Source organism: Zonotrichia leucophrys, chromosome 11, assembly GCF_028769735.1.
Source record: "Zonotrichia leucophrys gambelii isolate GWCS_2022_RI chromosome 11, RI_Zleu_2.0, whole genome shotgun sequence".
In the NCBI taxonomy this organism is placed as follows: Eukaryota; Metazoa; Chordata; class Aves; order Passeriformes; family Passerellidae; genus Zonotrichia; species Zonotrichia leucophrys.
In genome coordinates, this window is record NC_088181.1 from 13,679,748 (window position 1) to 13,705,381 (window position 25,634).

The 25,634-nt window shown below is 39.1% G+C and overlaps 1 protein-coding gene across 1 annotated transcript in view; it reads left to right on the forward strand.

Moving 5' to 3' along the window:
* ITFG1 (integrin alpha FG-GAP repeat containing 1) overlaps window positions 1-25,634 on the forward strand; it is a 74,231-nt gene that overhangs the window by 39,373 nt on the left and 9,224 nt on the right. Inside the window, exons 10-14 of the mRNA XM_064723365.1 lie at window positions 6,439-6,611; window positions 13,121-13,271; window positions 13,494-13,602; window positions 16,156-16,199; window positions 18,046-18,124. Of these exons, the coding sequence (XP_064579435.1) occupies window positions 6,439-6,611; window positions 13,121-13,271; window positions 13,494-13,602; window positions 16,156-16,199; window positions 18,046-18,124 (556 nt within the window). The remainder of the gene's footprint in view (window positions 1-6,438; window positions 6,612-13,120; window positions 13,272-13,493; window positions 13,603-16,155; window positions 16,200-18,045; window positions 18,125-25,634) is intronic.

Below are 25,634 nucleotides of genomic sequence, written 5' to 3' on the forward strand. Positions count from 1 at the left end.
CACTGGTTGGTTGGTTCTGGGTTCTTGGGTTCTTGTTTGGGTTTGGATTTATTTTTTTTACATTCATTCATCCCCTCTACACACAGAGCACAGGCAGTGGATTGGAGCATTGCTGGGTGCTGGGGTACAGCAGGGTTTGAGTTTGGGGTCAGAGCCTTTGCAAAAGCAAGGGGATGCTCCGTTTGTGATCCTTGCAGTGCTCCAGCTCCAGGAGAACCAGGCTGTGTGGAACAGGAGGGCCTGGGCTGCTCCTTGCCAAAGGACAGCTGCACTGGAGCCCTCAGCTTACTTCCTTACTCTGGATAATACAAGAATTAAAAGGAATTTGAGTTTTGCTCCTCAAGTAAATTTGAGACAAAACATTGTAAATTAATTTCACTGTAGAAAGTGAACCCCACACAAACAGCTGGAACCACTGGGAGCAGTGGGGTCTGAGGATCCTGTTGGTCAGGTTATGTTCCCAAAAGGAAGGGGTGCAATAGTACCAGAGGAAGGTGTGGGTCAGTTTGCATAATTTCAGAAAGTTTCAGGATAGAGTCTGTGATTGTAACCTGCTCTGATCTAACATTGCATACAGCCAGTTTTTATAGTGCTTCATAAGTTCATTTTTTGAAAATAAAAACTACTAGTTTGAATAAACTACTTAGTCACAGATACATCAGATATTTAACCTATATTTAATTTGCTTACTCAATTTAGCAATTTCACTGTGTTGTTTCAATTTGAAAAAAAAATCCAAGTATAATGACTTTTGACATAAAAATTAAATATTGCAGTGTGCAGTGCACTGAGAGAGGGGCCCCCAGGGAAGGGACCTGGGGTACTGCTGGTGCTGGGGCAGCTCTTTCAGGCCACTCCTGATGCTCATTTTTGGCATTCCCAAGAAATGCATTGGCCAGGAAGGGGCTACTCATTTCCCACCTTAGTGACTCTCAGCAGTTTATTTTAAACAGCAAACAATCCAAAAGATTCTCACCCTGCTAGGAAAAAAGTGTTAACAAGTATTTGGACTTACCTAGAAACGTTAAAGCAATTTTCCCTCCCTATTTTTAGAATGACTTTAATTAAAAATGACAGTATCAAATGGCATGCAATAATGACTTATTCTGGTCTAACCTTTTAAAGAATTCTATCTGGAATACTCTTTTTCTTGCACTCATCTGGAGGTGATGCAGCTTTTTGCTTTTGAAACTTTTTCTCTTTTCTGTTCTGAAACAGTGAAAAGTATCATGTCTTCATTCTGCAGCTTTTCCCATGTGCTGCATGCTTCCTTCAGGTAGAAATCTATTCAAATATGCCAATTCTTATATTTATTTGGAAATAAATGTTTCATTTCACTGAATTTGGTCATTGTGAGGTCAGATGATAAGATTTGACTAAATCAGTTACTCTTCATGAGAAATGATAAACATAAACTTTGTGGCAACAGACTGGAATAGATTCTATTCACCAATCACTTTACAGCTTGAGGGAAATAATAAGGAGCCCTTGTAGTGGGCAGAATGTGTTTCAACAAGGCGATGGTACTGGAGGGGAATCTGTGGGAAACTGAGAAATTGCAGGACTATTATTGAAAAAATAGAAGACTCTGCATCTCTGTATTGTCTTTTTTCCATTTTTGCTGTAGGATTTTGTGGCTTCTTTTTTTAGTTAAGGGTATAGTAACAAATTCTTATTTTCAGAATTTCTTTATAAGAAACTGATCTCAAATCTGAAAGACCTTAAATGAGATTACAGTCTTATTAAAAAATACTTTGCCTATTGGACCTGGATCTGTCTGTCCTGCTTGTTTGCTGTAGCATTTGGTAAAACCAAATAGAAACAGTTACTGCAGTTCCATGATGGTGTGTGATGCTTTGGGATGAAATGCATAAAAGTCAGAAACACACATATGTACAATTAGTGGCTCTAGAACTTACACTGAGGAGAGGCAGGCAATGGCATGTCAGGCTTTGGAGTTGTTCCAGAAAGATCCTGTCTGTCAGGATCTTTCTCCTGATGTCTTTGGCACAACTGGATGGCTCCTGGAAAGCCAGGCCAAGCTAGGAGAATTATTTCAAGGATAACCTTTCATCATAGGTTTTAATTTATGTGATGCTTGTTGGGGGGGTTAAGTGTTAGGAATATCTCAGATTTTTTTTTTCTTTCAGATGATGGAGCAGAAGTAAAGGCCAACAAAATACACATGAGTGGCTTAAGGAGATACAGACCTCCTAAGGTTTTAAAGGAATGTGAATGTTTCCATAGCAACAGCAGAATTGCTGTCAGATCCAAGTGGAATCCTATATGCTGTTTCAGATTGTGGCAGGTGTTAGGACACCTCAGACTTCTTTAAATTCACCTGCAATAACTACAGTCTAATCTGGGAAATGTTTTGAAGTCCTTGGTACTGTTTAATGTAGGAACTCTAGATGCTGTGATATTCTTAGAGATGACTAATTCTTCTTTAATTTTGCCAAGTATTCTGTATGATTTTTCATTTGTTTCCTGAGGCAAACACTATTATTTCAGTCCCTTCATCTGAGAGTTTCTTTGTGGGCTTGATGGTTCTCATAACCTTTTTCTGTACAATAGGAAGGTTATAGCTTTATTCCTGTAGGAAATGGAGCAGGTCTGAAGTAGAGCACAGCAGTGCATGCTGCAGCAACCCCCAGGTCTTCATGGTGTCGTTCTCTGGGCTAGAGAGGGAGGTGGCAGCATCGATTATCAGCTGCACTCAGTCAATGTCAGAAGTTTTTCCTCATTCCTGTGTAACAGTTTAAAGGGGGAAATGGATTCAGCTGCTGTAGTTTTTATAAATGTCATTTTCTGCAAGATCTTCTCATCATTTCTAAGTTGTTTCTCTTTCTGAAAGCAGCTGGGGGCTGTGAGCATTAAAAACATGACTTCTACTGCTTTGGTTACTTTTTTCTGTGATTCTGAACCAATGCTGTGGATTGTCACCTTCTGGGCTTTGAACACCATAAGTTAATGGTGCAAAGCACAGTAATTTCCTCAGCTGTTGAGGGATTCAGGTGCCCCTTGCATGCACTGAGAGCCTAATGCTTGCTGAAATCCTGAGTTATTTGCTGTGTGCAGTGCACTGAGAGAGGGAGCTCCAGGGAAAGGACCTGGGGTACTGCTGGTGCTGGGGCAGCTCTTTCAGGCCACTCCTGATGCTCATCTTTGGCATTCCCAGGACATGCATTGGCCAGGAAGGGGCTGCTCATTTCCCACCTTAGTGACTCTCAGCTGGCTCCCTGCCTGTGTTCTGTGGCCTGGAAGCAGCAGCTGGCTGGGGCTGGGTTTTGTGCTGCCTGGGTTTCTGGCCATAATTTAAAGATGGAGACATGTTAATCCCACAGGTTGGGCTCAAAGACCAGCTCACAGGCTTTTAAAGCAAGAGAAGTGCCTTCCCCAATGTATGGCAGAGTGTGAACTTTGTAGGAAATGAGCCCTTGACAGTGACTGCAAGGTGCTTTACATTTTTCTGAAATCCCTACATCTTTTTCAAAATGAGAATGATGCTGTTTTCACATTTCCCAGCAGGAAAGCATTCTCCATTCTGCCTCTTGAAAAACAAATGTTTGAGGAGTTTAAAATTTTCAAACACATAAATATTTTTCCTGTATTAGCCTACAAATCATTATTTGAAGGATCCAAAATATCTATATAAATGTTTTAAGTGATGTTAGCAGTGATGCTATGCAGGAAGAATTTAACAGAAAAGGAAGAAGTGAATCTGGTGAATCTGATTTCTCTGACTGAATTTTATGTGTTCATTTAAAATTTCTTTTAAAAATACACTTAATTTTTTTGTCTTTCTCATTTGAGCTGTGTAGGAGAAATCATATGATCAGAAAACTGGAAAAAAATAGCTTCATGTGTCCTCATTATACCCTCCAATTTCTATCTTAGAAATTAAAAAATTAGTTTTAGTCTTTTCCTATTAAAAGCAAATATGAAGCTTAAAGTAATTGTCTGGATTATCAAATACAAAATAAGCAGGAGATTTATATTGTTGACAAACACATTTTCATTTTTCTGCCTTTTGTACTTAACTATATGTCCCGAGGCACAGGAACAATTAATTTTGCATTACATTACACAAAGTGGAGTTTGTAGTAGAAATCTATGGAAGGAGTTTCACCAGAAACATGGATTAGTCTGAATTTAAACTGTCAGTAAGGCACAGCTGGTGCTGGGATGTGATCTGGTTATGCATCAACCAAGGCTGATGTTCTGGGATGTTACAGAGCTGCTTTTGGGAAAAGTCCCATGGCTGCTGCAGTGGCAGGGATGGATTTGCTCCGTGGTGTCAGGGGTGCTGATGTTTGGTGGCAATAGGTGGTGGTGTGCTCACCTGTTGTTTTGTATCTCATTGTAGACCTTAGGAATGTGAAATTGCATTCTATTAATCACTCTGAATAGAGGGAAAAGAGAAACAAATTTGTATTTATACCTAAAAATTCATTTTTAATTTTGTCTCTTTAAGATAGTATTTCCATACCTGGGAACATTTAGAAAATATATGATGGATATAATTGGATTTTACTGCAATGACTGTGTGAATGATACCATGTAAAGGAAACGCTATATTATATTTCATGGTTCTGATTTCAATCACTGTTTTTCAAAATTAGACTATTTTGCAATAATATTGTTTCATCTGTCTTCTGCATGACAAATAAGTGCTAAGAAATCCAACCCTCTGAAAACTTTCCATCAGGGTGACAGTATTGTCGTTATTTTCTGTTTTCTTAGATTTTTCCAAGCCTTCAGCACCTCCAAGTAACTAACGAGACACGTGCATGTTGTGGGTGTGAGGGTCCAAGTGTGTTTGCAGCAGGTGCTGCAGGTCAGGTTCGGCTCAGGGCCGTGGCACTCGCTGGGTGTGCAGTGACAGGCAGGGCTGGCCCAGGCCCCTCAGCCATGGCCGCACCCAGCACCCTCAGTGACACTCGCTGGGTGTGCAGTGACAGGCAGGGCTGCCCAGGCCCCTCAGCCATGGCCGCACCCAGCACCCTCAGTGACACTCGCTGGCTGTGCAGTGACAGGCAGGGCTGGCCCAGGCCCCTCAGCCATGGCCGCACCCAGCACCCTCAGTGACACTCGCTGGCTGTGCAGTGACAGGCAGGGCTGGCCCAGGCCCCTCAGCCATGGCCGCACCCAGCACCCTCAGTGCGCTGCTGCAGGCAGCTGGGGGCTGCTCCCGGCTGCCTGGGCTGGTTTGGAACCCCAGGGGAGCAGTCAGTGTCACACAGTCTTGCTGACCCCTGGCCTGTGCAGCAGGGGAGTCTTTCCATGGCAGGATATGGTACTGCCATGATCTCATTCTGCTTCCTGAAACAGATGAATTGAGGCTTGGCTGAGAGAGATGCAAGATCTGTTAAATGCTTTTGATGTTGGTGATAGTGATCCTTTAAGATGGCACCCCTCTGTCCTTTTGAAGGCATTGTCAGTTAGTTGACATATAAAATTACTCCTGACTTTTAAAATGACACTGATGTTTTTTTCTGTAGCATTGAAATGTTAACCCTGCCACTTCAGCTTCATACTAACTTGCAAAATTACCTTGATTTTAATTAAGATAAATTTTTATTTAGCACCTCGGCAGTACTTTGGAAAGTAAGTGCAGATGCATTCTATTTCCTGTCCTGGAGAAATTATACTTTGCATTTCTTTTGTAGTCTCAGTTTGATACTTTAATCTTAATTTCTTATCAAACAGTTCAGTATCTGATGCTTCTGGGGATATAAGAGAGGAATTGAAGCTCTTGAACTTCTAAATATCCATGAATAATAAAATTGTTCAAGCTGAATTGAACCTTAGGAGATCCAGCCTTCTGCTTTAAGCAGGAGCAAACTGAATTCAGACCATGTTGTTTAGAGCTTTGCCCAGGCAGATTTTGAAAACCCCCAAGGACAAAGATCCTGCAACTTCTCAGGGCCTCGTTTGCTGTTTAATTAGGTTGTTTATCTCTAGTCAGAACCTCCCTGGTGTCAGTCTGACCATTTTCTCTGGCTCTTCTGCCATGTATCACAGCAGAGAGCCTGGCTCCATCTCCTCAGCTTTAGTGATGCCTATTGCATTGCCTTGCAATTCCAGAGGAAAAAAGAGACTCAAGATCTCATGGCCCTGATGATTTGGTCTTACCTGCATTTAAAGATTAATAGAAATTCCGGGCAAGCCTGAATTTCAGTTAAGGTGTTACTGAATGTTTCTATATTCTGGTTGTATTCTTACAGCCTTAACTATATTTTCCTGTTCTGGAATAACTGAGTGCATAAAAATACTTTCGATTATTTTTTTCTTTTGGTGACAGAGTTAGGAAATAATCCTTACTTGTAAATGGTTAAGAATCCTGATGAAGTAGTGTCAGCTGTTTTAAATAGAACTACATTGTTTAAATAAATAAAATTAATTTCTTTACCTAGTTGTTCTTTTTTTATTTTACAGTGGATTCCAGTTTTGCAAGACTTCAGAAATAAAGACACAGTCTGGGGCTTTGTACCATATCAAAATGACAAATCTTCAGCAGAAATTTCATTTCCAATTACACTTCACATTGGAGATTACAATATGGATGGCTACCCTGATGCACTTGCTATATTGAAGAACACTTCTGGAAGGTAATGCAAACCTAGAAATAAAGCTATCAGATTCATGTTCAATCATCAGTCATGGAAATTACTAACTTTAGTGCATCTCATTCATTTTATCAAGTGAACAAGACTTTTGATCTCTGCTAAGTGTTTTCTGTTGAACCCAAGAGTGCATTTACATGCTGTATTCAGAATGCATCCTGGGACTCGGGGTGGGAATTCCATCAGGGACTGGAGTATGAGGCAGCATCTTAGGCACTCCTCCCAGAGCTCAGGGGCTGATTCTCTGCCTTTGCTTTCCCACATCATCTTCTGCAAATTCCTGACTTCAGCTGTCAGTGCTGACTAGTAACACCAGGCTGTGTGAGCTGGGGAACCTGTTCTGTGCTCTCATGGAGTGAGCACTGACTGGTGACTGCTGGAAAATGCAGCCAGTAGTGATTTGCCCTTTTTGAGAACCATGATTTTACCAGTTATTTTTACATTGTCCAGGAGAACTGAAAATAACACACACACCCAAGCCTCTCCAAAAAGAAACTTCCAACCTTTCTTATTGAATTTTTCAGTGTAATTTTCTCATCCTCCTTTTTTTAAAATTTTTCTCTTCATCGCCTGCTTTCCCACTACTTTCTACTGCTACCATCTGGTGCTAGGTGGGAGAGGGCATGTGGGGATGCTCTCAGGGAGCCTGTTGTACACAGAGGAGTCAGTGATCCATGTAAGAGCTGACCTGGGTAGGTGAGCTCGTGCCGCCAGTGATGGGAACAGATCAGCCTGTGGGCAGCTCCCACCTGGCACCTGGGGATGCTGCTGCTGCCATGTCCTTATCTTTACCTTCAAGTGCAGCAGCATGTTTGCATGTGAACATGCTGCTGCTTGACAGTAGGGATGATGAATAGACTTGTTTACTTGGGAGAAAAGCTGAGAGCCCCAGAGACCAGGCTACCAGGGAAGCTAAGCAGAGGCAGGATATGTGCACGTGAGGGCAGTCTGTCTGTGCTGCACACCTGACTGCCAGCCTCTGCAGGGATGGAATCTTATCTGTGCTGTTCCCTTTTGCTTCATGGTATCACTTCTAAAAGGTTTTTTAACCCTTGCTTTGTGGAGTCTTAATGTCTTCCTTACTTGACAAATACTTGCACTAATGCATTACAAAGCAGAATAAGTCTCTCATAGGTGTATTTGGTATCTTCCTCTACATGGTATTTGGAATGATCTTGGGTGCATAGTTTGAATGTATACTCAATATGGAAAACAAATGAGGACCTCCCTTTGATGCATCTGATAGTAAGAGAATTTGGTGCTGAAGTCCAAGAAGTCAATTCAGGTCTTCTAGTGGTTGCCTAAACATGAGTCAACCCACTGACATTTTTGTGTTAGAACTCTTCAGATAGTGACACACCTAAAAATGACCCAGTTTGAAGAGTAGCGTGCCTGTGTTCAGCCTACATGATGTGATTCATGACAAGGCTGTGAGCAGCTGAGCTCTGTCTGTACCTCTGAGCCTTAAAATAACAGCAGAGCAGCTGTTTCTATTCAGACACGGCAGACGAGAAGGAGGTGATGCTGGTAGGGCCCAGAACTTGCCAGGCAAAGTTAAAGCACTCAGGCCCTGAATGTCAGGTGTTGCACTGCAGGCTTTCCTCAGCTGGGACTCTGCATCTTGTGTTCAGCAGTCATTGAGCAGAGACTGCACAGGGTCCAGAGAGTGAGCTGGGAGCAGCCTTCCCTTTCCAAAGTAACACAGTGATGTGGGAACTGTAAAGTTGCTGTCTTTGCTTTTGCCTCAGCCTCAGAAATCTTGTGTTTTGATCCACAGCATGTGTATCCTGATAGCTGGATAGGCTGCATGAAGGTGTATGGAGTTCAAAAATGTACTTGAAGCTGTTTTAAGTCTTAGGAGCCTCTGTCCTCTGGCTGGAGTATAATTACAGCAATGTAATGTCATGTAAAATCATTAAACAGTTTGTAAATAGTTACTCCTGTAGAAGCCCAGAAGTCACCTATGTCTTGTTGCAATGAACTACTTGATACACTTTTATTCTCCTTGCTTCTGAATTGTTTGCTTATTCAATTGAGTGCATTCAAAATTATTTTTAAACTTGACATCAAAGTTGAGTGACACAATAAGGCATAAGGACTGAAAGCACTGGCAGATGATGTGACAAGCTATTAAAAAGGAGATTCAGAAAACTGAGGAATTCTGGCAAAAACAGAGTAAAGTAACCTAAAAATCAAGAAATAAATTGCATATTACCATTGTATCTATCCAGTATTTGTAGAGAAGGAATGGAAGCATGCTTTGTAGTTCGAGATGGGAGCAAAAGTCACTTTTTTTTTACTCTCACTATGAAATGACACATTCAATAATAATTCATTGGTTCTGAGAGACTTAGGCAAATACTTTCTTTTAAAATGTATAACTGGGTCACTGATTGGAGAGTATTAAAACAGTGTGGGAATTAAATTAAAAGCTGTCCTTAAATTAGAACAAATTAAAATGAAAACCTTATTTAATCGATTTTAAACACTTCTGGATCAAGCTGTTTATTTCTTTCTCTGAAGCCTTTCATGCTACATCTACAGATCTAATTTCAGTGATTGATTACTGTGATTAAATGATAAAAGCATTTTTGTAAACTCTTGACCTCAATCTGTGCTATCGTTTAGGAAGCCTGGTTTCTACTGCTGTCTGTAATGTAAAGAAATTAAAGCAGGCAGAAACAATTTTGTTCATCTGAAGGTATACCAATACATGATAATGGAAGAAAAGGATTAAAATCAATTATATGCCTCCATCACAATTCAGGAAAGTACTTTCAGATCAGATCCTTACAAATCCCTACAAAAGACTGAAATAAAGATACCACAGTTGGGCATTATGTTGGTTTAGTGTCCTGCCCAGTGAACAAGTCAAGAAAATTATCAATACCTTCAACTATTGCCACAGCTGTTTTAAGACTCTGCTGTTTCATCTCCTGCCATAATCCTTTGATTTGGAATTACACTGTGTAATATTCTGACAGTGTAGGGACATTTCTTTACCAGAAACAGCAAAAAGGAGTCCTGCTTGTGGTTGCAGGTATTGGGGGGGGTTGAGCCTTTATTAAGACTCAATAAATTCCATCAGGTACTCAATAAATTCCAACAGGTGAAGGTGCTAAATGCACTGTAGATCTTTACATATTTATCTGTTCAGTCTGAATTCTTGTAACTTCTGACTTGAGTCAAAACCTGCACATTAGAATTCAAGGCCACGGGTTTTTCTTCAGGCTACATATATACATGAATTCTGTATTAGAAATTGTGTGTGTATATAGAATAATAATAGGTGAAGGGATTTTATCAGTAGTTAGTAATTGGTTCAGCTATAGCTCCTGTCTTACCAAATGAATTCATTTTTTCATGCTGATTTTAAATTGACTCTGGTAACATTGGAATTGTAAGTACTGCATGTGAGTTTATAAGCATCTATCTCCCATCTAATTAGATGAAAGGAATTTTGTTTAACAATTGTTTCCAATTAGACACTAGTAATTGGCATCTGGCATTGTAAATATGTAATCTAAGTCTTTCAAATCCATTTTTATTCAAAGGGAATGTTTTTCACTGGTCAAATTGACAATACTTTATCTCTGATACGTTGATAACAGTAAAGACTGAAACTTGGAGACAAAAAGCAGCTGGATATGGAAAGTTGAATAAAAAACTTATAAGTATGACAGACTTCTGGAAAGTTTTCTAGGTGTTCATGCTCAGTTTTAAATTAATGTATATATATTAATCCTTTATATGGAAGGACTCTTATTCGACCAAATTATCTCTTCCTATATCATTATTAGCTGTCACTTGTCAGAAGGAAGGTTGGATAGAGGACTTCTTTTAAATGAAGGATTGATGAGCACCTTGTAATTGAGCAAATCTAAAAAACCAGAGGCAAATTCAATTATTCTGAATGTCTGGAGTAAGATAGTGGTGATTTAGATGTCCCTGGTATTACTTTAAATGAACTACCCTAAAACTGACAGCATGAGAGATGTATGAAATTAGCAGTAAATATTTAATTCTAATTGCAAAGGAATATGTTAAAATAAAACTAAAATAAGTCTTCAGTCTGTCTTTGGTGTTAAGCCTTATTAAATCTCCCTTTCCTGCATAGATGCCTTTGGTCAGAAGGTACCAAATTGGGATATAATGTCCTTTGGAATAAAGCTGTGGGTAGTACCCCATTTATCTGCAGCTGTGGGTTGGTGTGTATAGCTCAGTATCTGAAGTGCTGCAAATGGCATGTTGAGGGCAATGGGCTGGCCTTAGTTCAGAGTTCTTGTGCTCTCTCTTGTAGCATTGAAGCTGAGTTGTTTGGTATTGACTGTTACACTTTGTAGAGCACTTTAGCATTGATTTTTTAGGTTTTACCATTACAGTAGTGTCTGTCTTTATAGGCTTTCAAGGACATTGCTTTATCATTTTAAGGATGCAGATGATTATCTTTGTTACAGGGAGATTGTTTCTGATGGGAACTCTTCAAAATTTTGTTCAAAATAATAGGAAGGTCATAAGCTTGCACTTATTTATTACAGTATGTATCAGAATGAAACATGGCAGTAGATACTTCAATTCTAGGGCTTTTTGTGTATCACAGGCCTAAATCTTAGAAGAATTCAACCTGCAGCTCACAGGCCAAATCCCAGGAACAACCTGAGAGAACAGCAGGTTCTCTCCCCCCTGCAGAAAATCAGGGCTTGCAACCCCTGTTGCTGCAGCAGGGCCTGCACAGCAACATTTCCTCCTCCCAGGCACATGGGACAGGGGATGCTGCATCTGTGAATTAATTCATTTCCTCTACAAGAGAGCTCTCCCACAGTGCATTTCTTGGGTCTTCAGCATCTGTTTAAGGTTTCAGATTGCTTTTTTCTTCCTGCTGTTTGTCTTCTGTTTCTCTTGTAGATACAGAAGGGTGAAGGAAAGTGGCATTTCTGTACTCAGTGCCACTTTGATTAATGTTTTACTTTTTTTCTCAGTTGTAAGGAAAGAAAATAGTTTCCTGTAGTAAATAAACTACTTGTGTCCATCCATTCACAAGGCTTCTAGCTTAGACTTGAGTACTGTGCAGAGTATAATGCAAACGTCTTTCATTCTTAATTATTATCTAAGTAATTTCTGACAATTTAAAAAAATCTGAATGAGTCTTTGAGTCTTAAAATGAAAGAGTCTTTGTAAAAGTTGTCCAAATTTTAAAAAGCTCTGTTAAGATGATGAAAAAGAGAAATTGAAACAAACTGCTTAGCTCAGCTTGTCACCTTACCTTGGAGTTGGCTATTCTGATATGGTCCTTAGGTAATACATGAAATGAATGTGAGCACTTAAGAATTTCAAGTTGTGATTATGAGCTCTCAGATACAGATAATGCAGCACCTTGAATATTGCAGATGACCTCATTTCCCTTTGGCCATAGTTAATTCAGTGATTTGCCTGAGGAGAAGTGCCTGTGTGTGCCTGTGCATGCTGGCTGCTGCTGAGGCACAGGAGCCACCTCGCTGTCCCCACAGAGCCAGCAGCGTGTGCAGGGTCACACTGAGGACACGGCTCTGGTGATGCCCTGGGCTCTGACAGCTGAGCTGCCTTTACACAACACTGCCCTGGCTCCTGCCTCTGCCCCCACAAGGAGAGCAGGAAACTTCATCTGTTTCCATTGCTGAGGCAATGAAGGATTTTAGCAGGAGGCTAACCTGCCTGAAGAGTTGGAGGCTGGTAAAGTGTGAGGTTTTCCCAGTTCCAGAAGCACTGATACATTATCAGGGAGAGTGGGAACCTTGTGTCTCCCACTGACCCATAGGCACCTATTGGATACTCTTTAGAGGGGAGATTTTCCTGCACTAGCCCCCGCACTCTGCTTGGTTTCTATGTTTCTTGTTTAGTTTTGCACCTGGCTTTGTGTTACATGTCAGCAAGTGCCTAACTTGGTATGTATTGCCCTATTTTTACTGCACTTTAGCAGGTTGGGTTTTGTGTTTTGTATTTTGCTTGAAACAGTGGAAAATATACAAATAGAGGTTTGGTTTAATCTCAGATTTGCTTAAAACACGCACTGTGTAAGAAAAAGTATTAATGGAGTTGGGATATGAAGAAGCTGTCATGCAATAATGAAAAAGCATGGACATGTTTTAAATAATGTTTAAGCTGACAGACTGTGGCAGGGATTAAGAAAAATGGCAGATAAGTTCATTTGTAGTTTTTTCAGAATAAAGTAAGGATATGATCAGTCCTTTGACTGAATGGTTAACTTACTCCTGTTGGTTTGGATCCATTTATTTCTTGTTTTCATTGTTCTAAGTCAGGCATGACAGTGATTGTAGTTCTGTCTGTAAAGTTCACTTAAGTACTCATGGATTTTTCAAGTACCCAGCAGCTGCTAGCTGAGCTTTTATTACATCTAACTCCAGAGCAATTAAACTATTTAATGACAATATTTTTAAATTTCTGTAATTTAGACTTGTCTCAAGTTGGTTTATGTTTTATATATGTATGTTTTACAGCAACCAACAAGCATTTTTACTAGAAAATGTCCCATGCAACAACGTGAGCTGCAAGAGCGTGCGGCGCATGTTCAGGGTGTTCTGGGAGCTCTCAGATCTCAATCAGATCAAGGATGCTGTGGTTGCCACCTTCTTTGACATCTATGAGGATGTAAGTGCAGCTCCTTACCCAGCAGACAGGCTCTGGGTGTGGCTGTGCCCACCCCTGGGCCCTGCACAGACCTTCCCTCTCCATCCCAGCTTGATTTGCATGATATTCATAATGTTTGAAAGATATTAAAATAAATAGCAAAGGTGTAAACTTTGCTGCACAGCATTTCTTCCCAAGAGTAAATAAGCATTCTAATGTAAACTTGGGATTTTTTTCCTCTAGGGAATCTTGGATATCATTGTGCTAAGCAAAGGCTACTCCAACAAGGACTTTGCTATCCATACATTGAAAAATAACTTTGAAGCAGATGCCTATTTTGTTAAAGTTATTGGTAAGTTATCAATGCATAATAAAGTCAAAATGGGATATTGTGAATATTTGAGCCTTTACCTGTGAAAACTTTATGGTAATATTCTGTGCCATAGCAAGCCTGCTTTGCTGGAGTTCATGTGTGTGTGTCATGTGGGAGTGATGCAGAATGACCTTCCAAAGGGGCTGCTTTCATTTCAGGGACTCCTACATGGTGTAGGACCCTCTGTTCTGAGGGTCACTTTGCATCCCTGTGGGAGTCACTTCTGTGTTCCAGCCCAAATCCCAAACGTGGCACAAACCACACCTTACCCTGAGAGCAGAGTGGCCATGAACATGGCCAGGGTGTGTGAATTAATGAGAGCTGGTTTAAAAGGCTTCAGTTACATTACAGTATTCATAATTAGGATTTTTAACTGCATGCCCTTCTGTGTTCTTCAACTGCAAAGGCATTGAGTCATTTCTCATCTGTCTTGCTTGATTTTTTGAGATTGAGTGAAAAATGAGGCTGTATGGGAGCCTATGAAGACAAAGCTCAGGAGCAAGAACTGGAGGTTCACCTTCAAAAATCATATTTGCCTTCATGTTATTTAAATGCACCCAGTCCTCTAAAGCACACATTCTGCACACCAGAAGAGAACAGAACTGCAGCTACTGCTGGGGGCTGATGCTATTATTACTTTGTCCACAGCCTGAGCTCTGTTCTCATCGTGATAGTGTTTAATCATTTATCATGTTGGTGGAAGCCTTCTTTGAAATAATACCATGTATCTGTAGTGTAATTCACAAAAGCATGCAGAAAATCCTCTGGGAAAATCTTGCACTTCACAAAGCCTTACCAGAACTACAATTGTGTGATATTTTAATGGGGAAGGGAGTAATTTGCAACATGCTTTTTTGATTCACTCTGTGTAAATCTGTCTTAAAAACTGGGGCAAGCCTTTTTTTAGCACCCTTTTAGGGTGTGAGTATTTTTGCATAGAAACCCCAGGAAATGGGAATTAATGAGAGTCTAAAAATATTTTTGCTGTGATACTGGGGAAAGTATTTCTAACAAAATGTGCTTTGTGTGATTTAGTGTATCAATAAATGCGTTGTGCTCACTTATTTGGCATATGGACAATGAGAACAGCTTTGCTCATTATAACTGATGTCAAATATACTTGGCCAGGTAATTTGTTCCAGGGGTGAAACTGAACAGCAAATTTCAGTGTACCCTTTTGCATCAAAATGGGAAGAGTTGGATCCACTTGCAGACTCACCTATGTTTAATAGATAAAATTAAAGCTGTAATGTTAAAAGTCTGTCTGTAGGTGCATATAGTCTTCAAATTCTGCTTTGCCACACACATTTGCCTTAACTGTTCAGATATTGGCGGTTTGGACTGCATAAAATATTACATCTTACTGTATATAGAAACATTTTGAAATCACAAGCAATGGTAATTTAAGAGTCTTGACAATTGTTAATATTCACACACAAATTATTAGAAAACTCCCTTGACTAGAGCAGTGCCATTTCTGAGTCACATAGGGAGTGATTTCTAATCAGACTGTCAGCATCTTACATGCACCTTTCAGTATTGCCCTGGTCCTAAACATTTTGTACCCTTAGCTCAATGGACTCTTAAAGAAGACAGCAAATGCTTTAAGAAACTCCTGATGGTTAGGATGACCTGCCCTCAAATCTGGTCCAAATCTTCATTTTCTGTCTGCCATGCTTGCTTTGTGATACCATCATTCATGGAGCAGTAATGTTTTTCCCTGGCCTCAGTACCTGGTGTGCATCCTCCGCCCTGCCCATGGCCATTACTGGCCTGCTGCTCAACCAAACTGTTGTCATTACAAGTCCAAATTTTGCACCAAAATGGACCTTAGATTATTGTATGTGTGTGGGTTTTGTTGTTTTCTTCTAATACTCAGTGTGACAGGATGTCCTGGCTTACAGAACAGATGGCTTTCACTGTCCCTCATTTAGGTTTTTAACAGAGATTTCTGAATGTAACTGATTTTTCAAACTAGTAAGTTTTAAACAATTAATTGGAACAAATGTCACAGGCTTTGGATATTAATTAGCATTATATACACCTGCTTATAATACTTTTGAATTAATAGACTAAATTGGTAATGGGATTTTTGCTTGTTACAGCTTTTTTGAATTGTTTTAAACCAAGTTCTAAAATGATGCTTTATATAGAAGGAAAAGCCTTTATCTTTTATCAGTTAAAACAGTAAAGCTGAATCTCTGCCAGTGTTTTAAATGATTAGAAATGAAGAATAATTAATAAAATGTATAGTTCACTGTTTTAAAAATGTTTTAATTTGGAGTTTTTCTAATTGGGAAATTTGCCCTTTTGAAGCTGGTTTACCAGTGAGGTGGAGTAAAACAGTGATGAATTTCTGCCAAGTATGTTTCCAACTGATTACATTACCATAAATCACAAAGAAGATATTTATTTTCTTTGTGTTTTAATGACTACCTGGCACTTTCACTAGACTTTACCAGATTCCAAAGATGGTGCTTCTAAGATGGTTTGTGAACATAAACACAACATGCTCACTTTTTGTTCTTGCAGTTCTCAGTGGCCTCTGTTCGAATGACTGCCCTCGGAAAATAACAGTAAGTGTAACCATGGCCTTGTTTAGTGTTTAGCCTCAAATCAGCTGAAGTCTAATTATACCAAAAACTCTCAGCATATTAAAAGAGCTATTGACTGGAATAATGTGTAATCCAAGTCATGAGTGGCCAGCTTCTGCTTCTGTGAGACCATAACTGGGCAGCTGCTGCTCAGAGCTGGAATCAGTTGGTGGTGGTTGTGCAGGAGCTTTGTTACCCACACTGGGGGCTGGGAGGTACCAGAGACAGGGGCAACTTGGGTGCCCAAACTGTGAATTGTGCCAAGTCTTGGTGGGCACTTAGAAAGTCCAGGCAAAACTGACTGTGGGGTAGATGCAGCCACTTCTGGGCCCAACTCCAGCAGTGGCACAGCCAAGGAAAAGTGCATTGGGCTCTGATGATTCTGCAGACAGCCATACACATGTGGTGTTTTCTGTTTAGATTATTTTATTCATCTCCAGAGATCTGCAACTCACCCAGCAAACTGCCAATTAGCAAATTGTTTAGCAATGTTCACAGTGAAAGTTGGCCTGAAAGAGGAGCTTAGAGTAATCAGAGGTAGCAGTAGCACTTTAGCTCTGCAAAAGTTTCACATTTAATTTTGACTTGAAAATAGAAAAACTGCTTCAAATGGGGCTAACCTTTGCTTCAAGCCTATTTTGAGACATGGGGTTTAATTTCTGTTGTAAAATAATGAGGTTTGATAGTATCATTAACTTAATTACAAAAATCAAGGGTTTAAAAAGCAAATCACAGCAGATGTTGGTGGAAATTTCATTATTGAGATCACTGAAACACCATTGCTCCCATTGTAATAGGAGTTCTCTGACAAGGTAACATAAGGTACATTTTGCCAGAGAACAGCTATGTGGCACCAAAAAAAAAATTAAATTTCACCTTATTCACTCATCTTTCATAAATCTGCATTAGCATCACCTCTGTGGTCTCCTTACTTTTCATTCTAATCAGTTATTATTGTCAGGCTTTGATCTCATCTGTCATCATTATCACTTACTCTCATGGTTTAAACTTACTACTTTTGAGGCATGGTGTGAAACATGTCATCATCTCTTTTAGTGTTCCTTCTGTAACTTACTTGAAAGCTCTCTGTTGGATTTGATGTCCTAATATCAGCTCAAATTCAGCACTAGGAAAAAAAAGAAAGAAAAATTCCTTTAAAATCTGTTCTTGCAGTTGTCCCTTATCCTCTCCCTTCCCACCCTTTCATACTTGAGTGCATTTCCTATGGTTCATCACTCAGTAATGCACAACTTCTTGGGTGTTTGTTTGTTTTATTTTTCCTCATGACTTTACTTTGATGCTTAAATACATTTTCCTTCTCAAGAAAATTTGCTTAAAACAGATACCACTACTTGACAAGTAACTGTTCAATCACTTTCATTAATTACATAAAACACTGTTAAAGAATAATAATAAAAAAGGAAATTTGTGTAGTATTTTTCAATTCAGAAATACCAATAAGATAGTGCATTCTCTTGCTATCAAATGTTCTGCTTTTTCAGAACAAGCAGTTATTTCTTTGAATTTTTAGGGGTTTTTGCTTTACTTATAGCTTCCAAGGAAACATGACTGAATAGTACAGCTTTCTTCATGAGAAACTGAACATTACTTAGCCAACTGATTACTGTGATTTTGAAATTTGATTTCCACATAATGCTATGACCAAAACAGTTGCAAGATTTTGAAGTCAAAATATAAAAAATAAATTCTTGATATAAAAAAAATGAATTTCTTAATGTAAAAACGTTTTTCTTCAGTTTACTGTTTAATTACTATAGCTTGTTCTGTTCCTAAAATATTGCCTGCCTTTTTCTTTGATCCCTTGTAGCCCTTTGGAGTTAATCAGCCTGGTCCTTACATCATGTACACCACTGTAGATGCAAATGGGTACCTGAAAAATGGGTCAGGTAAGAGAAACTCACTGTGGGAATACCCAGGGCATGGTCTGGCTGTGTTTGTGCTGCTCAGCCAGCTAAGGACTTGGAAAGGTGGCAGAGGGAATGGGAATGGTTTCAATGTTGCCTTCAGTTTACAGTGCCAAACCTCCCAGTGTTCTCTTCCTTCTTTACAGATTGCATTTTTATTACAAACATTGCAATTGCATTATTTTTTCATTTGTCCTGTGCCAGTTGGGTTTGAACAGTTGGCTGTAGCAAAAAATTGTTGGGTAAAATATCACCAGTTTGTGAAATAGCATAAGCTTCTAATTGCTTCCTAAGCAATTATGTATTAAGAAACAGCAGAGGCCTTGAAATAGCTCAATACCATCCTAGCAGCCAGATGAGAAAGGATCAGGATAATGTTCAGGACACACAGGATGTGTTTGTCTGGAGTTGTTCACTACCACTGGCAGGTAACAAAATCAAATTCTGAGTAGCCTGAGGAAGCTGGAGAGGGAATTCCTGTGTCCCTCCAGGTAATGCAGGACTGCAGGGAATCAGTGCTCAGGGAACAGGGTCAAAGCCAAGGGGAAGGGGTGCTTGGTGCAGCTTGGAGCTGAAGCTCCAATGGCTGAGATGGGGCAGCTGCACGGGAGCAGGAGTCCGAAAACAAAGCTGCCAAAGAGAGAATCATCCATTGGCTGTGCTCCATATTCAAACCTCAGTCAGAATATCCTGAGGTTTGTGCTGCCTTCCTAGGTGTGTACTGATGGCTCCTAGAAAACACAAGAGACTGTATCAAGTAGTTTATTAGTCTCGTTTATAATTGGTAATCTTAGGGCTATAATGGACTCATTTCTTGCTTAGGCAAAGATCCCAAACTCATAAGCTGAACATGATCAGTAGGTGCAGTCATCTGTAGCTGTCACTCCAGTCCCAGTTCAAATTAAACTCAGATTTTTAAAAAATGGTTCCAGTAGTTCCAGATTATATTCTGCATAACACTAACTTAAATAAAAGCAATAATTTAGAAGGGAAAATGCTGATATGTTAAGGTCCTGAGTCAATCTGAGTGACTGGCAATGCTCTCACCATGAGTAGTGTGCTCAGGACTGTTAATTCCACCTGGGAAAAATTAAAGACAAAGAAGCTGTCCTGAAATATGAACCAGATAGCTGCAAAAACATATCTTGATACTCCAGCATTTCTGTGTTTGTACATGCTAAATAAAGACATTTTTCAAACTTTGCGTCATGGAACAATTTACATCTTACAAATTGAATAAAACTTGCTTAAAATTTGGACCTATTCCATGTATCATTTTTCTAATTTTTTTCTGTTTCTCTCTTCCAAGAACAAAAGCAAATGCATTTTCCTTAAGCATTTTCTTTAGGGTTTACTGAGTTTGGTTGGTTGTGGCTTTGCTGGTTTTTTGTTTGTGTTTGGGGCTGGGGGGGGGCAGTTCTTCTAGGAATGCAATGTTTTTACTATTTACTCTAAGAAACAGTTATCAAATGTGATTTAATACTGCTATATTCCCTTCACAGCTACCATGTTTACAACAATAAAAACCTAACAGAGTCCAGGCATGATGAATTTCCTTTTCTGTTCTGACATTATGAAATAACAGTAATGAATTCCAAGTGTATTTATGACCCCCGCAGCATTGCTACAGGGAATTTTCTAATGCTGTCTTTGATCACTTTCTCAACACTAATAAGTTAATAGATTTTTTTGAGTGTGTATAATTCCTGCAAGAACTTTTGAAAGTCATGTTTTCTAAGGGTGTTACATTACATTTGTAGCTAGATTTTCTTCTCTTGCAAATGTTGTGTGTAAGATTCAGTAAATGTTCAGACTAGAATTACTGGCCTATACAGGCTATTGTCTGGAAAAACAACTCATTACATCACAATCCTCTTTTATTTGACTGTCAGGGTATATCAGGATAGATCATTTGATGTATCAAATGATATCATCATCATTTTTGGGCCATATATAAACCTACAAAACATCTTTTCCACATTAAGCTTTTATTCATATAGCATCCATATGCTGTTTTAAAACTAATTTAATTTTCATCAGCCTATCTGCCTGCCTTATGTAATATTACAGGACAATCCATACTTGAAGCTTTTAATTATCTGAAAGGAGTAATGAGCTAATCAAAATTTTAAAATTATTAATCCCTTTCCCAAGAAATAACATGAGTAAAAACATAGTTATTTTTCTGGTGAAAAGCAAACTCAGCATTCCTTTTCATGTCCCTGCTGTTATTTATTGCCTTTATGGCTGCACTCAGTGGGGGAACAGGTGTTGGCTGGGCCACTGCAACCAATCACCTTAAGTTATCCCTCCAGCCCTGGGTTAAGTACATCATAAAGTACTCAAAGCCATGGTCCCCACTCTGCTTGTGATCCCCTAAATCCTGCAGGGCTTCAGTTGTGAGTTATGGCATCTTTCATATAGGCAATATTCATGCAAAGAGTAAAATAAAAAAGCCCACATGGCTGTCCTTATCTAATTCATTTTAAGGTTCTTTGATCTGCCAAGCCTTAACTACAGGAAATTTGCATAATTATGAGGGTTTTCTTCAAAACATTGTTAGAATTGTTCTGTCTCCTATTAACATTCCAGTATGTTGTTAAAAGATAGCAGAATAATAATTAGCATGTATTCTGTGCTTTTACTTTCACATTGCTCAATCCACTTGTAGTCTTACAAGAAATACTGTTAAATTAGCTACAAGGAGTAGCAATTGCCAACATGAGCATTAAAATTGAGAAGTTCTGGGCCTTACATCTGCAGTAAATATCTCCACAGAACTTCTCTTCCTGAGAGGAAAATCAACTGCAACAACTTCTTCAAATATTTAAGGAATTTCATGCTTGAGATCAGACCAGGTCCAATGTAAATCCAGGAGAAGTACAGCAACTCAAATTTAAGTCATGCTTTCTGATCCATGTCCTGCAACCTGCCTTCTCCCTTTTCTTTTGGAGTTATTATTTTTAAGGAGATCCCACTGTTAAGTGTGAATGTCAGGATTTTCAGCTCTACATACACATTTCCAGGCTTTTATTGGGAGAATATCTTCTGTGTTTCAGCCTGTGCTGTGCACATCTGAATTTTCTCTCCTGAAGTAAAAATATGCTGATAGACTTTGAAATAAATAGGCTCATACTTGCAGCTTGTGTCTACCAAACATTAATTCTGTGGGCCAGGAACAGGTGGCAGTAAATATCTCAGGTTTCCTCAAAGCTCCATGTCCATGGGAAGATGATAAGAGTAGGTTCACTGAATGGCTGATAATCATAATTTGTTTAAGCATCTGTATGAGTGAAGCTGTGTGCACTGATGGCCTCTGCTGCTCTCATTCCAGAGCTCTTTCACTTTGCTGCTTTTGCTTTGCTTTGTTTTAAACCTTCCATGGCAGAATGACCTTTCACATGCTGTGAAGTCGTGCCCTTCTGGTTTTTTGAAATCTGCTTACTCTTCCCTGTTGTTGCATTGAGTTCTCCTGCTGTTTAACTAAATTGAATTGTGAGGTGAACACAAATGTCTAGCAGCTATTATAGTCGTGAATTTAAACATAAACATTGCAATATGTACCAGAAAAAAAGCAAAATAAGCTTATTTTCAATGGCCATTTGACACTGCAAGGTTCATTGTGTTGAATTCCACTACACAGAAAGAAGAGTGTATTCATGGAACAAGCTGGAATAATTTAATAATTGAATAGCTGCATTCAATGAGAGGGATTTTCTGTTTGCTATAGGTAGGAGTAGCCTTCTAGTATGTTTTTCTGTATAACTCTCTTCTGTTTAGAAGGCTTACTTGAATTTGTAATGTTGCTTGCAGTATTACCAAACCTTGGACATTTGGGCATTACAAATGACACAGCTTCCCCTATCAGCAATATGATAATTTTATTGTTTGAGGGGGTTTTTAAGTTACCAGTTTTACTTTTATAATTTTATGGTGTAAAGATATTTTTCACAAAAATACATATTCTCATAAAAATGCATCAGGTTTGGAGTTTGGGCTTGCAGAGGTGTCCCAGGTGTTGGCAGCTCTGCAATCATCGGTGTCCAAGTCCCAGGAGTGCTCTTTGAATTCCCTTTCCCATGTTTGTTATTTTTGTTACTCCAGAACCAGGTATTGCAGAAAAGGTTGAGAGGTGAAGCTGTGTTGTGCATTAATCTGGAATTTCCTATTAGGGGGACTAAGGAAAAGAGGCAACCAGCTGGGGAAAACAGGGAGGCACTCCCAGCCCTTAGAAAAATGAAGTTACCATTGCATATTCTAAGCAGAAAAAGAACTCTTTGACCACTACATTTCTTTTTTCCAACCAGTGACCCCAAAGGCAATATGAAAGGAACTGAAGTAAAGCTTTCAACTGAAGCCAAGCAATTCAATTTCTCCAACTTTCTATGAGGCTTCCAAGTTTGAAGTTGTTGGGTTTTTGTTAGATTAGTTTTTTTCCTGCAAGCTTCTTTGTAAATTCTTAGGCACATTCCATGGGTTTTTCATTACTATCAGTTATATTTTCCCTTTCTCTTAGCAGCAGTAAGTGGTTGGCATATTTTCAAATAAAAGAAGGAGCTGCCAGCTTTGAAAAAAGGGAGAATATTGAGTGCAGTTTATGCCAGTGCTGGTGATGGCAGCAGAGGAAGCATCAGTGCAGTGCTCCAGCTGTGCAGGGAGGGGACACTCGGTCACTGTGTCACCCAGACCTTGGCCTGCCCCCAAACTGCCTCTGTCCTGCTCCAGCTGGGCCTGGGTGCTGCTCCCAGCTGGGCAGCAGTCCATGCAGCCTCTGCATGGCAGCTTTGGACTAATTTTTACTTTTCCTAGGATACATGTGTTTGTCTAATCGATATAAAAAGTCATTCACGTGCTGACCTCAGTGATGGTACAGAAGAATTTACATGCAAGTCTGAGGCTAAAAGATACACTTTTGGAATCCTAAATAGTATTACTGAATTTTGAATTACACAGAATGGCTTCTAATTGGCTAATTAAATGCAAATAATATTTTGTTAAGAAAAGCATAATAAAAATAATTATAAGGAATGCTTCAGGAAACCACAAGTTTGAAATCAGATTTTCCATCTTTCAGTTTTGTGTAGTGATCTTGCATGTTCTGCTGTTATTTCACAAAATAAGTGTATTTAAGCTGACTGAACAGTATCAGTACTGTGCATCTATTTCTGTAGGTTCAGTGAGGCTGTTCCTAAATGCAGTACCAGGTGTTGTCAGTGCTGCTTAAACAAGAGAAGGCATTGCTCCTACACGTAACTGCAACCACTTTGCCCTCACAAAGTTCAATTCTCCAGCCTGAAATAAGCTGTTGAGGACATTTCAGTTCAGCTCAGGGGAGAACAGGCTACCCTTGAGCTTTCAGCAAGTTTACATCAGGATAATGGAAACAGAAGGAAAATGACTTAATTCAGGTATAAAAGAACAAGTACTGGATCTGTCACAGAAAACACATGGCTCTGGTTGTCAGACAAGACTTTAGAAAGGTTAATGATATGAATTGCTTCCAATTTTATATGCCAGACTTCAGAGGTAAGGAGATTGATTCCAAAAGGTCCAGAATGGTTTCTGAATATCAAACTCTGCAAAATCTTCTGAGGTTTGGCTGCCTAACATCATTAGCTTTTTCTTACAAATTTGATCTCCGATAGGCTGAAACCACAGAAAACCATGTCCTAAAATGTTGGGGATTTTACTCTGCTCAAGGGTTTTTGAAGCAATAAACTTAATGATTTATGATTTAAGACAAGATATATATACCACCACTAATACCAATACCATAGCCCATGATCTCTGTGTGCTTTGAAATAGCATTTTTGAAACAAGAAGCTTAAGGCAAAAGACATAGTATTGAATAATCTTAAGAGTAGTATTAAAAAGAAATTATGTGTAGCATGATCAGGAGAAGGTTTTTTAAATCTTGTTTATAGTAACAGTTCTACTGATGAAGTAAAACAGTGAAGCAGCAGCCACTTCCTCCATCTTACCTACGCTGACCTCCAAAAACCTAAAGAACAATTTGAATGTAAGAAATAAATCCCACTTCCCTCCTTGAAGATGTAAAACTATTTTCAGATTTTCTTGAAGCAAGTAGAAAGTTGTTTCCAGTAGTTTTACAAGAGGGGAAATTGCTGTGGTTGCCATTTAATTACATTTTAAATATTTTCATAAGTAAATTAATTACCAGTGACTGGGAGCCTCAGATAATGTCAATAAACTCTTGACAGTACTCTCTGTAATTTCTCTTTTTATTTTTCATCTTGGTTCAGGGCTTTTATGTTTCTCAGGTGAGCGCTTGTCATTCTTAATTACTTGGTTGCAATTCTATGTGGAACTTTCCAGTAAGCATCAAACAGAATTTATGATAGAAATAGGCTGAGGAAAGCAAGGAACAGTCTCAAAGTTCTCCTGTGCTTAGTCAGCTTTAGTAAACTGGAACCTTCTACATGCTATCATCCTGCTTAGCTAACACCTCCCAGTTTTAAAGGCAAATAGAAAATAAGTATATGCACATTTCTGCCTGCTGTGTAGAAGAAAACATTCTTCTCTGACCTTTGCAAATGATCTGTTTACATCCTGAAGCGTAAGATTTTGTTATCCTTATCTTAGGCATAAGAACCAGCATTAGTAGCCATGAAATTATTCAATGCTTTAAGAATTCTGGATGCAGTATGTGACTCTCTAACCTCTTTAAGGCTGACTGCACACAGTATATGACATTTTCTTCTATTCTCTTTAATTTAGTTGACATTCATTTCATTTGTAAGATGAAAGAAAAAAAGCAAGATCTTAGTTGCAGTCTTCTCATGATCCTAAATATTTCACTCAAAAGTAATTCTAAAAGCTTTTCAATGTACAGCAGTACCTTGTTCTTTTGGGGAAAGTCCTTCAGCATGCAGCATTAGTGAAAAAATGCTAAAAGAAAATCTTTCTTATATTGCAGTATGATCAAGTAACATACTTGGTTTGTTTCTATAACCAAGTCAAATTAAATACACCTACCTTTGCTCCTGACTACTTGTATATTGGTAACTGGAGGTGTCAGATATTATGTACTTTGAGAATTACTCCCATTTTAGATTTGGATGCTGACACCTGGAGATTGAGCAGTTTAGCCAAGATGATGTTAGGGAGGTCACTGGCAAGGCAGGGACAGACTCAGGACTCCAACCCTTTGCTGTCCTATCCCGTGTTATCTCAACTTCCTGGAAAAATCCCTGTTCCTAAAGAGAAAAGCTGCTCAGTCAGTGCTTTGTGCCACATCTTCTGTAATTGAGAAATCTACCCAACAATGTGCACAGTGCACCTTGTCCTCACAATAGAGACCTGAAAGTACAAATCCAACTTCAATATTTCCTCATCTGCTTGCTCATTACATGGTTCTACGTGAGGAAAAAATAAATCTACAATGTATATTATCATTAGGAAGACCATTATTGTTTCTTTTTGCTAATAGCATTTTTGCTTTATAACAAGATAACTGCATCAAGCTGATTTT